Source organism: Thalia democratica, chromosome 7 (assembly GCF_965202585.1).
Source record: "Thalia democratica chromosome 7, ktThaDemo2.hap1.1, whole genome shotgun sequence".
Taxonomy (NCBI): domain Eukaryota; kingdom Metazoa; phylum Chordata; class Thaliacea; order Salpida; family Salpidae; genus Thalia; species Thalia democratica.
Genome location: NC_139171.1, coordinates 48,780,051 through 48,792,869, shown reverse-complemented (window position 1 = coordinate 48,792,869; position 12,819 = coordinate 48,780,051). Strand labels below are relative to the sequence as shown.

General features: G+C 25.6%; 2 protein-coding genes across 2 annotated transcripts; both read right to left on the bottom strand.

Moving 5' to 3' along the window:
• Positions 1–1,980: 1,980 nt before the first annotated feature.
• On the bottom strand, positions 1,981–5,158 carry LOC145841509 (uncharacterized). Its single transcript, XM_082948868.1, has 9 exons — positions 5,032–5,158; positions 4,583–4,700; positions 4,179–4,298; positions 3,770–3,967; positions 3,509–3,603; positions 3,212–3,324; positions 2,537–2,710; positions 2,263–2,403; positions 1,981–2,157 (listed from the first exon to the last, which is right to left on the bottom strand). Exons 1-9 carry the CDS (start codon positions 5,156–5,158, stop codon positions 1,981–1,983), a joined length of 1,263 nt encoding a protein of 420 aa, XP_082804994.1.
• Positions 5,159–7,230: 2,072 nt separating this feature from the next.
• LOC145841508 (uncharacterized) lies at positions 7,231–10,355 on the bottom strand. The gene is made up of 9 exons (XM_082948867.1): positions 10,229–10,355; positions 9,821–9,938; positions 9,416–9,535; positions 9,015–9,212; positions 8,757–8,851; positions 8,462–8,574; positions 7,788–7,961; positions 7,513–7,653; positions 7,231–7,407 (listed from the first exon to the last, which is right to left on the bottom strand). Exons 1-9 carry the CDS (start codon positions 10,353–10,355, stop codon positions 7,231–7,233), a joined length of 1,263 nt encoding a protein of 420 aa, XP_082804993.1.
• Positions 10,356–12,819: the final 2,464 nt, after the last annotated feature.

Here is a 12,819-nt window from a genome sequence, read left to right as displayed (position 1 = left end):
AAATACTTAATTCATTTTTTCAGTAAAATTTTTTATCATAAAAAATAACAGTAATAAATTTTTTTTTTAAACTTAAATTATAATTGAAATAATTGACAAGTAAAAAATTTGTACCCTGAAAGTTTAGGAAATATAAAAATTTTAAACTAGTTTTAAATATTAAAAGTTGCAAAAGTCTTTTTTTCAAAGAGGCTTGAAAATATTAAATTTTCAACTTTACATATTTAAAACTTATAAAAATGATACTTAAACACACCATAACCACTAGTTTAGAACCTAAACTATACTTAAAATGTTTTTTAAACTTTATTTATTCTGAATTCTATTCTAAGCTGTTGCTCCTTGCCCTCTTACCTAAAAATGATTTTTTTGAATGTTTGCGTGTAAAATAAAATGTTGTAGTTTTCTAATTAGTTTCAAGAATCGCTTCATTAAAACCATTTAACAGGATTAAGTAATTTGATTCCTTTTTATATTCTACTCTTTTTACTTAAGTAAAAGATTAACTTACTTTAGCTTGAGGTTTTAAATTTAATAAGTGTCAGAAACTAAGTTAAACAATTTCATATAAGCTAAAATACTAAATAAATTGCATATAAATCATAAGAACTTTTGAGTTAATAAAATAGAGTCATTGAAATCAGTTCAAACTCTAAAACTTTTACGGTGTACCCTTAATTTTGCAAAGAAGTTTAAACAAATACAAGTTTGCCTGTAATATATTAAAGGATATGCAAGATATGAAGTAAGTTAGTCTTATACTTTAAAAATGAAAAAATTAGAGAGATATAAAAAGGAATCATATTGCTTAATCCAGTTAAGTGGTTTAAATGAACCGTTTCTATAAACTAATTGGAAATTAACCTCAAAAATATTTTGGAGACGTAACTTTGTTTTACAAGAAAAAAAGACACAATAACATGATATTTTTTTAAATTTGAAAAAAAAGTAAAATATATAAACTCATTAATCTTTGTTAAAGATCATTTATGATACAACTAAATAAATAATCAATAACATCTAAATGAAGACTGTAAATCATATTAAGAAAAAAAAAGAAAATTTAAATAATGAGATGATCTTTGTAATCTATACCTCTCTACTAAAAGTACCATAAAATATATCTCATGAATTTTAAACATAATCTTTAAATAAAGATGTTTAGAAAAAAATCCTATTTAGGCCTGAGCTATGCAAATAAATTTTCACCGAACTGAGGTGACCTGAGGAAAACATTATTAAGATGAAATGAAACTAATTACCTACAAGCATATTTACTTTTTATATTCTCGTAGGAAAAAAGTCAAAATGTTATATGAACTGAAATACGTTCACAAGCAAACATAAAAAGTAAACAAATAATGAATAACTATGAGCAGTTATCCAAAAAGCTGAAATTAAACGCCTTAGTTATGTACTTATTTATTTTAGAGTCCAACAAAAATAATTTATCATAGTTATTTGTCTTCACTAAAATAAAATTGCTCAATTTACTGAAATGTAAAGAGCTTATTTTAATAAAGATGTGTATTTGTGTAAGCAGTATTTTATTTAACTTGAAGAGGTCACAATTTTTTGTCACCGAAACCTGGTTGTGAATAAAACATTTAATTCGCACATATTTATTGAAGTTTAGAAACTAAAAATAAAATAATTTGCAACTTCTCAAAACGACTAGTGTTAACCTTTCAGATATCGGTTTGTACACTATTTGGATACAGTTTAACGTCTTGTCCAGGACTAAGTGGCACAAAATGAATAAATTATAGCCAAAGGTGTAAGAAGCTATAGATTTACAAAACTATACATACTTATAAATTTACTAATAATTTTTTATTTTATAGAATTTAGTTTATTAAAGAATTATACACTTCACGAAACTAAAAAAAATGAAAAAGCTCAACGCATATTACAAAATAGACAAGAGTTGGAGCATCAATTAGCATAGCTTCACAAGTACTGATGACTAAAACGTTTTATCTAGTTTTTGGGAGTATAGTTGTCGGCACATGAGAATCGTTTGCAGCTAAAAAACTTTTCTATGGTCGCTTCATCTACTTTCTCTCTATTTTTTTGATGATTTGCTACAAATGCTTGAAGTACTTCAATCAGACGTTTCTTGAGTTCTCCCGATAAAAGTTCTCCTTTAGCATATGCCTAAAATTGATATGAAGATAAAGTTATCAAATTTATAATAAAAATCAATTAATGACATTACTTTAAAACTAACTAGCAAGTTTATAAATATATAATGTTACTAACAGATTTAATTTTTTCATATTCTTCATCATCGTCTAGGAAGAAATTAAGATATTTAATGCAGACATCAACTTCGATATTTCCTCCAAGTTTTCGGTGCAATTCAACTGTATCTTGGCCTCCACTGAATGCGTACTTATTGATCTGTGTAAAATTTAAAAAGTTCATGTAAATGACTTATGAATCAAAGTAAAAAATTAAGAACATTTTCAAATAATATCTAGTTAGACTATTACGTTAAACTAAATGAAAAAAAAAACTTTTTTTGAAGTTATACCTTAGTTTTTATTTGCTGGGGAGTATCAGTGAGAAAAATTCCGCTGTTTTCATCCGAAGCACTCATCTTAGAGACGGCTCCTTGCAATGCCGGAAAAAATACGGAGTGAATCAACGCAGGCTTTTTGAATCCCAACGTTGGTGCATAATGTCTTGTCAAGCGGAAGTATGGATCCTATAATAATGATAAATAATTAATTAAGTAAAGTTTAGTTAAGAAACTTTAATGTTATGCTAGTTTATTCTTCGATGATAACGCTATGGATAAGCTACTATCATATGCATACACATGTAATTTGCTTTGCATTGAGCTTTTAAGGAAAATAATCTGATTAAACTAATAAATAAGTTTTATTTTTAGAAGGTTTTAAATAAAAATACTATTGCATTTTAAAACCTTTCTAAAACAGTTGATAAGATCTAGAAAAGTTTTTGTAGAAGAAATAACAAAACTAAAATTATTTTTGATACTTAATATGTAAAATACTATATATGTACTCAGTTTTCACTAAGTATAATATTTATCATTAATAATTTTATAGCGTTAAATTTGTGTAAACATATTTCAAAACTCATCGTAAAACGACTGTTTAAGAAATTGAATGTAACTTAAAACTGTCAGTTTGTAATAATATAAAAGTAAACTAATATAAATAACAATATGTTTCGACATTACCTGATCGATAGCGCATGGAATGAGGCATTCCACGTCTCTACATCCGTTAAAAATGTGTGGAAAACTGGAAGAAAATGAAGGGCAAGCTTGTACTGGTGGAAAGCTTACTTGTCCTAGAATAAAAATAATTTACTTTTATTTAGTGATAACTGTTAAGTCGAAGTTTAAATAAATATGTATTTGTAAAAATATACTTTTATACGTATTGTTCTATAACAAGAAACAAAACTTTTCAAATTAACTACTTGAAAATACGATGTTTATATGTTTTAGATTCAATTTAAGTTTTTAACTAACCAATATTATTATCTCCTTCGAAGCCGAAGCAGCCTTTTACTTGATTTAAGGTGACAGCCTTTTTAAAATTGATAATATTCTTGAAGAATTCTTTTCTGTAAACATAAAATATTTTTATATAAACTTAAATGTTTATGCTTACTGTTAGTTTTTATTTAAATTTAACATTATTTCTATAAGCGTTTCAAACATGTTTCAATACCTAGATTTCAATTTTATAAACATTTCTGTTTCAAATTTAATAATTGAACAGCTACTAACCCGTGTCCCTCAGTTATATATTCAATATCAGTGAAAATAAAAGTTTTTTCCGGGTCAAATCCGCACGCGATAATATCTTTGGCGTTTTCGTAAGCTAAATCGGTGTAATCATCAAGGTTCTTGCCGTCTTTGAAGAAAAATTTTTCATCATCAGTCATCTGGATGACTAAAGGCACATCAAACACTTTCTGAAGCCATCTGGTATAAAAATAGCTAGTAAAAACTTGTTCCGAAATTTGCAGTTTTATTATGCTAAAAGTAAAATTTAGTAGTAACATAAGTGGGTGAAAATAATTAAAAGAAAACAACTTAATAGAAAGCTAAAACTATCAAAAGTACTTTTTGAAAAATTCTTTCAAAACATTGAAAACACAGAAAATTATTGTGTATTAATTACTGTGCAACTAACTGAGTGAACATGAAAGGAACCATATGACCAAGATGCATGGCAGTAGATGAAGGTCCACGTCCAGTGTACAAATAAAAAGGCTTCCCAGCTATGTAGTTCGTCAAGACTTGATCCAATTCTCTGAATGAAAAATTATGATAAATCAATAAGCTTTTCAAAAAGTCAAAACTTGCAAACATTGACTTTTAATAAATGTTTTATTTCGTAATATTAGCAATGCAACACAGATTTTCCTTAAATAAATTTATAATTTTATGGTAATTTATGATAGTCCAACTATAAATGCTGGAAAAAGTTATATTATTTTTAGAAATGAAAAAAAAAGCTCTTAACATCTCTATTTACATTTATTTTCATACTGACATTTTAAAGTTATTTTATATTTATTAACTAATAATAAAAACCTATGAGAAAAAAATATTTTTCTTCTAAGAAAGGTATGCATTTTCATATTCTTTTTGTCAAGAACTTCTTGAAATTTTTGTAACACTTCTTCACTGATTCTTTCTGATCCAAACTTAACTGTAAATTATACTTGTTATTTTTATTCATGCTTATAAATACTAAGGTTTATTAAAAGTTAAGTCCGGTAGATAATTTTTCTGAAACTTTCAACTTAAGATGTTACTATAATATTAAACCTAATTAATGATGATAAAACAGCAAAACATCTGGCTAACGAGTAGTAGTTAGACAGAAAATTTAATGATATCTAGTAATGTGATTAAATTGCTTTAACTGTTTAGTTTACAAAGATTTTTATTAAAAATAACTTTATCAAAACTACCACCATTCTAAAAAAAGAATTGAAAGGAAAAATCAAGATCAAACTTATATAAATGGTTCAGCTTACCAATGAGTTTTTCATAATCAATTCCTTTATTGCTTGATGCCTTTACAGACCACGGATCTACAAGATCTTCAGTTTCTGACTTATTTATTGAAGTGTTTTCCATTTTACGAGTAATTTCTTCTGCCATTTTAGCTTTTATATAGTAGTTTTCTGAAAATTGTTAATGTATAGGATTTAGTATAGAAAATATTTAGCTTGTAACTAAGTTTTTAAGATCCGTTCCCTAACATACTTAATTCAGTAAAAAAAAAAAAATTATCATAAAAAATAATAGTAAAATGTTTTTTTTTTAAACTTAAACTATGATTGATATAAATGACGAGCAAAAAATTTGAACTCTGAAATTTCAGGAAATATTAAAATTTTAAACTAGTTTTAAATATTAAAAGTTGCAAAAGTCTTTTTTTAAAGAGGCTTGAAAATATTAAATTTTTAACTCATCATATTATAGACTTATAAAATGATACTTAAATACACCATAACCACTAGTTTAGAACCTAAACTATACTTAAAGTGTTTTTAAAACTTTATTTATCCTGAATTTTATCCTAAGCTGTTGCTCCTTGCCCTCTTACCTACAAATGATTTTTTTGAATGTTTGCGTGTAAAATAAAAATTGTAATTTTCTAATTAGTTTCAAGAATCGCTTCATTAATACCATTTAACAGGATTAGGTAATTTGATTCCTTTTTATATCTCACTCTTTTTACTTAAGTAAAAGATTAACTTACTTTAGCGTGAGGTTTTAAACTTAATTAGTGTCAGAAACTAAGTTAAACAATTTCATATAAGCTAAAATACTAAATAAATTACATATAAACCATAAGAACGTTTGAGTTAATAAAATAGAGTCATTGAAATCAGCTCAAACTCTAAAACTTTTACGGTGTACCCTTGATTTTGCAAGGAAGTTTAAACAAATACAAGTTTGCCTGTAATATATAAAAGGATATGCAAGATATGAAGTAAGTTAGTCTTTTACTTTATAAATGAAAATAATAGTGAGATATAAAAAGGAATCATATTGCTTAATCCAGTTAAGTGGTTTAAATGAACCGTTTCTATAAACTAATTGGAAATTAACCTCAAAAACATTTTGGAGACGTAACTTTGTTTTACAAGAAAAAAAGACACAATAACATGATAATTTTTTTACATTGGAAAAAAAAGTAAAATATTTAAACTCATTAATCTTTGTTAAAGATCATTTATGATACAACAAAATAAATAGTCAATAACATCTAAATGAAGACTGTAAATCATATTAGGAAAAAAAAGAAACTTTAAATAATGAGATGATCTTTGTAATCTATACCTCTCTACTAAAAGTTCCATAAAATATATCTCATGAATTTCAAACATAATCTTTAAATAAATATGTTTAGAAAAAAATCCTATTTAGGCCTGAGCTATGCAAATAAATTTTCACCGAGCTGAGGTGACCTGAGGAAAACATTACTAAAATGAAATGAAACTAATTTTTACAAGCATATTTATTTTTTATATTCTCGTAGGAAAAAAGCCAAAATGTTTAATGAACTGAAATACGTTAACAAGCAAACATAAAAAACTAAACACATAATGAATAACTATGAGCAGTTATCCAAAAAGCTGAAATTAAACGCCTTAGTTATGTACTTATTTATTTTAGAGTCCAACAAAAATAATTTATCATAGTTGTTTGTCTTAACTAAAAGAGATAGCTCAATTTACTGAAATGTAAAGAGCTTATTTTAATAAAGATGTGTATTTGTGTAAGCAGTATTTTATTTAACTTGAAGAGGTCACAATTTTTTGTCACCGAAACCTGGTTGTGAATAAAACATTTAATTCGCACATATTTATTGAAGTTTAGAAACTAAAAATAAAATAATTTGCAACTTCTCAAAACGACTAGTGTTAACCTTTCAGATATCGGTTTGTACACTATTTGGATACAGTTTAACGTCTTGTCCAGGACTAAGTGGCACAAAATGAATAAATTATAGCCAAAGGTGTAAGAAGCTATAGATTTACAAAACTATACATACTTATAAATTTACTAATAATTTTTTATTTTATAGAATTTAGTTTATTAAAGAATTATACACTTCACGAAACTAAAAAAAATGAAAAAGCTCAACGCATATAACAAAATAAACAAAAATTGGAGCATCATTTAGCATAGCTTCACAAGTACTGATGACTAAAACGTTTTATCTAGTTTTTGGGAATATAGTTGTCGGCACATGAGAATCGTTTGCAGCTAAAAAACTTTTCTATGATCGCTTCATCAACTTTTTGTCTGTTCTTTTGGTGATTTGCTACAAATGCTTGAAGTACTTCAATCAGACGTTTCTTGAGTTCTCCCGATAAAAGTTCTCCTTTAGCATATGCCTAAAATTAATATAAAGATAAAATTAACAATTTTATAATAAAAATCAACTAATGACATTACTTTAAAACTAACTAGCAAGTTTATAAATATATAATGTTACTAACAGATTTAATTTTTTCATATTCTTCATCATCGTCTAGGAAGAAATTAAGATATTTAATACAGACATCAACTTCGATATTTCCTCCAAGTTTTCGGTGCAATTCAACTGTATCTTGGCCTCCACTGAATGCGTACTTATTGATCTGTGTAAATTTTAAATAATTCATGTAAATGACTTATGTATCAAAGTAAATAGTTAAGAATATTTTTAAATAACATCTAGTTAGACTATTACGTTAAACTAAAATGAAAAAAAAAACTTTTTTTGAAGTCATACCTTAGTTTTTATTTGCTGGGGAGTATCAGTGAGAAAAATTCCGCTGTTTTCATCTGAAGCACTCATCTTAGAGACGGCTCCTTGCAATGCCGGAAAAAATACGGAGTGAATTAACGCTGGCTTTTTGAATCCCAACGTTGGTGCATAATGTCTTGTCAAGCGGAAGTATGGATCCTATAATAATGGAAAATAATTAATCAAGTACAGTTTAGTTTAGAAACTTTAATGTTATGCTAGTTTATTCTTCGTTGATAACGTTATGGACAATCTACTATCATATGCATACACATGTAATTTGCTTTGCATTGAGCTTTTAAGGAAAATAAACTGATTTAACTTTAAATAAGTTTAATTTTTAGAAGGTTTTAATTAAAAATACAATTGCATTTTACAACCTTTCTAAAACAGTTGATAAGATCTAGAAAAGTTTTCGTAGAAGAAATAACAAAACTAAAATTATTTTTGATAATTAATATGTAAAATACTATATATGTACTCAGTTTTCACTAAGTATAATATTTATCATTAATAATTTTATAGCGTTAAATACGTGTAAACATATTTCAAAACTCATCGTAAAATGACTGTTTAAGCAATTAAATGTAACTTAAAACTGTCATTTTGTAATAATATAAAAATAAACTAATATAAATAACAATATGTTTCGACATTACCTGATCGATAGCGCATGGAATGAGGCATTCCACGTCTCTACATCCATTAAAAATATGTGGAAAACTGGAAGAAAATGAAGGGCAAGCTTGTACTGGTGGAAAGCTTACTTGTCCTAGAATAAAAAAATTTAATTTTATTTAGTGATAACTGTTAAGTCAAAGTTTAAATAAATATGTATTTGTAAAAATATACTTTTATACTTACTGTTCTATAACAAGAAATAGAACTTTTAATTTAACTACTTGAAAATACGATGTTTATATGTTTTAGATTCAATTTAAGTTTTTAACTAACCAATATTATTATCTCCTTCGAAGCCGAAACAGCCTTTTACTTGATTTAATGTGACAGCTTTTTTAAACTTGATAATATTCTTGAAGAATTCTTTTCTGTAAACATAAAATATTTTTATATAAACTTAAATGTTTATGCTTATTAGCTTTTATTTTAATTTAACATTATTTTTATAAGCGTTTCAAACATGTTCTAATAAGTAGATTTTAATTTTATAAATATTTCTGTTTCAAATTTAAAAATTAAATGGCTACTAACCCGTGTCCCTCAGTTATATATTCAATATCAGTGAAAATAAATGTTTTGTCCGGGTCAAATCCGCACGCGATAATATCTTTGGCGTTTTCGTAAGCTAAATCGGTGTAATCATCAAGGTTCTTGCCGTCTTTGAAGAAGAATTTTTCATCATCAGTCATCTGGATGACTAAAGGCACATCAAACACTTTCTGAAGCCATCTGGTATAAAAATAGCTAGTAAAAACTTGTTCCGAAAATTGCAGTTTTAGTATGCTAAGCGTAAAATTTAGTAGTGGGTGAAAATAATTAAAAGAAAACAACTTATTAAAAAGCTTAAACTATCAAAAGTACTTTTTGAAAAAATTCTTTCAAAACATTGAAAAAACAGAAAATTATTGTGTATTAATTACTGTGCAACTAACTGAGTGAACATGAAAGGAACCATATGACCAAGATGCATGGCAGTAGATGAAGGTCCACGTCCAGTGTACAAATAAAAAGGCTTCCCAGCTATGTAGTTCGTCAAGACTTGATCCAATTCTCTGAATGAAAAATTGTGATAAATCAATAAGCTTTTCAAAAAGTCAAAACTTGCAAACATTGACTTTTAATAAATGTTTTATTTCGTAATATTAGCAATGCAACACATATTTTCCTTAAATAAATGTATACTTTTATGGTAATTTATGATAGTCCAACTATAAATGTTGGAAAAAGTTATATTAATTTTAGAATTGAAAAAAAAGCTCTTAACATCTCTATTTACATTTATTTTCATACTGACATTTTTAAATTATTTTATATTTATTGACTAATATTATAAAAACCTATGAGAAAAAAATATTTTTCTTCTAAGAAAGGTATGCATTTTCATATTCTTTTTGTCAAGAACTTCTTGAAATTTTTGTAACACATCTTCACTGATTCTTTCTGATCCAAACTTAACTGCAAGTTATACTTGTTATTTTTATTCATGCTTATAAATATTAAGGTTTATTAAAAGTTAACGTTTCTATAATATTAGACCTAATTAATGATGATAAAACGGCAAAACATCTGGCTAACGAGTAGTAGTTAGACAGAAAGTTTAATGATATCTAGTAATGTGATTGAATTGCTTTAACTGTTTAGTGTACAAAGATTTTTATCAAAAATATTTACGAAGACTAGCACAACTCTAAAAAAAAAATGGAAAGGAAAATCAAAATCAAACTTTTACAAATGGTTCAGCTTACCAATGAGTTTTTCGTAATCAATTCCTTTATTGCTTGATGCCTTCACAGACCACGGATCTACAACATCTTCAGTTTCTGACTTATTTATTGAAGTGTTTTCCATTTTACGAGTAATTTCTTCTGCCATTTTAGCTTTCATATAATAATTTTCTGAAAATCGTTAATGAATAGGATTAAGTATAGGAAAAAGTTAGCTTGTAACTAAGTTTTTAAGATCTATTCCCTAAAATACTTAATTTAATTTTTTTACTTAAATTTTTTATCATAAAAAATAATAGTAAAATGTTTTGTTTTTAAACTTAAATTATGATTGATATAATTGACAAGCAACAAATTTGCACCCTGAAAGTTCAGGAAATATTAAAATTTTAAACTAGTTTTAAATATTATAAGTTGCAAAGTCTTTTTTTCAAAGATGTTTGAAAATATTAAATTTTCAACTCAAAAGACTTATAAAAATGATACTTAAACACACCATAACCACTAGTTTAGAACCTAAACTATACTTAAAGTGTTTTTAAAACTTTATTTATCCTGAATTTTATCCTAAGCTGTTGCTCCTTGCCCTCTTACCTACAAATAATTTTTTGAATATTTGCGTGTAAAATCAAAAATTGTAATTTTCTAATTAGTTCCAAGAATCGCTTCATTAAAATCATTTTTCAGGATTAAGTAATTTGATTCCTTTTTATATCTTACTCTTTTTTTTTTAAGTAAAAGATTAACTTACTTTAGCATGAGGTTTTCAATTCAATAAGTGTCAGAAACTAAGTTAAACAATTTCATATAAGCTAAAATACTAAATAAATTATATAGAAACCATAAGAACTTTTGAGTTAATAAAATACAGTCATTGAAATCAGCTCAAACTCTAACATTTTTACGGTGTACCCTTTATTTTGCAAGGAAGTTTAAACAAATACAAGTTTGCCTGTAAAATATTAAAGGATATGCAAGATATGAAGTAAGTTAGTCTTTTACCTTGAAAATGAAAAAATTAGTGAGATATGAAAAGGAATCATATTGTTTAATCAAGTTAAGTGGTTTAAATGAACCGTTTCTATAAACTAATTAGGTTTTACTTAAAAATATCTTGGAGACGCAACTTTATATTATAAATAAAAAAAAAACACAATAACATGATAATTTTTTTGAATTAGAAAAAAAGTAAAATATGTAAACTCATTAATCTTTGTTAAAGGTCATAATGTAATAACGTACTTCAGCGTGAGTTTTTAAATTCAGTAGTTTTAGACATTATCTACAATAATTTCTTATAAGCAGAAATATCACATAAACTATAAATAAACAATTAGGACTTTTGAATTAATAAAGTAAGAGTCATTTAAATTAACTAAGATTTAAAATTTATTCAATATAGCCTTAATTTTGCACAAAAGCTTGAAAAAAAAACAAGTTTACCTGTAATATATAAAAGTAAAAACAAGGTTTTTTTCAAGTTACAAAAGTCTGTTATTTATAATTTCAATATTAATTTAAATTTTGCAGATGAAAACAGAAAACTATAAGTAATGATTTCAATGGAAGTGTTACAGTTTTATATTTGTACCCAATCTATTATTTCAGAGATAGGTTTAAAATAATTATATACTCAATATAACATATTTTAGCCTTATAATATTATGAAAAGAGATATGAAAAGAAATCATATTGCTCAATCTGGTTAAGTGGTTTAAATGAAGCGTTTCTATAAACTAATTATAAAATTACCTAAAAAATATTTTGGAGACGCAACTTTATTTTACAAGAAAAAAAAAGACATAATAACATGATAATTTTTCTAAATCAGGAAAAAAAGTAAAATATATAAATCCTAGTAATCTTTTATAAAGGTCATTTATGACACAATTAAATATATATTCAATAAAATCTAGATGGTCACTGAAAACCATGTTAAGAAAAAAAGAAGGTATTTTAAATAATGACATGGTCTTTGTAAACTATACCTCTCTACTAAAAGTTCCATAAAATATATCTCATAAATTTTCAACATAAACTTTAAATAAAGATGTTTAGAAAAAAATCCTAGTTAGGCCTGAGCTATGCAAATAACATTTCAGTGAAGTGAGGTAACCTGAGGACAACCTTACTAAAATGAAATGAAACATACTACCTACATAAATATTATTTTTTTATTTTCTCGTAGGAGAAAAGCCAAAATGTTATTTAAACTGTTCACAGACAAACAAAAAAAAACTAAACTTATAGTGAAATAAAGAAATATATATTTTTTAAATTTATTTCTCCTACCAAGTATACACTTCATATTTACTTCCCTTGACATATATTTTTTTATACTTTTAAATTTTTATTTTCTACAAACACATTTCTAATATTTTATCGTTTTACTCACAATTTTTCATCTAAAACTAAGCAAAATTACTGGTTAGTTGACGTAGCTGCTTTCAATTATTTTACTGACGACAGGGAAAATTTTTGTTGTCAGCACTTAATAAAGTTAAACCTTTGCTCATTTATGTTTTTAAAATTAAATTGAGAAAGTAAAAAGTAAGTTGTCTTAGAAGCTAAATTTATTTACACAAACAACTCTTTTAAGTTTTATTTCCATA

What these genes read in the sequence shown, in the direction of transcription:
- LOC145841508 (XM_082948867.1), bottom strand. Translation starts at nt 10,355, where the DNA reads ATGGCAGAAGAAATTACTCGTAAAATGGAAAACACTTCAATAAATAAG. An exon ending in CGAAGGAGATAATAATATTG is followed by an intron (nt 8,575 to 8,756) that starts GTTAGTTAAAAA and finishes TTTTTATTCTAG; the next exon opens with GACAAGTAAGCTTTCCACCA. An exon ending in AATATGAAAAAATTAAATCT is followed by an intron (nt 7,408 to 7,512) that starts GTTAGTAACATT and finishes TATTAATTTTAG; the next exon opens with GCATATGCTAAAGGAGAACT.
- LOC145841509 (XM_082948868.1), bottom strand. Translation starts at nt 5,158, where the DNA reads ATGGCAGAAGAAATTACTCGTAAAATGGAAAACACTTCAATAAATAAG. An exon ending in AAAATATTTTTTTCTCATAG is followed by an intron (nt 4,299 to 4,582) that starts GTTTTTATTATT and finishes TTTTTCATTCAG; the next exon opens with AGAATTGGATCAAGTCTTGA. An exon ending in AATATGAAAAAATTAAATCT is followed by an intron (nt 2,158 to 2,262) that starts GTTAGTAACATT and finishes TATCAATTTTAG; the next exon opens with GCATATGCTAAAGGAGAACT.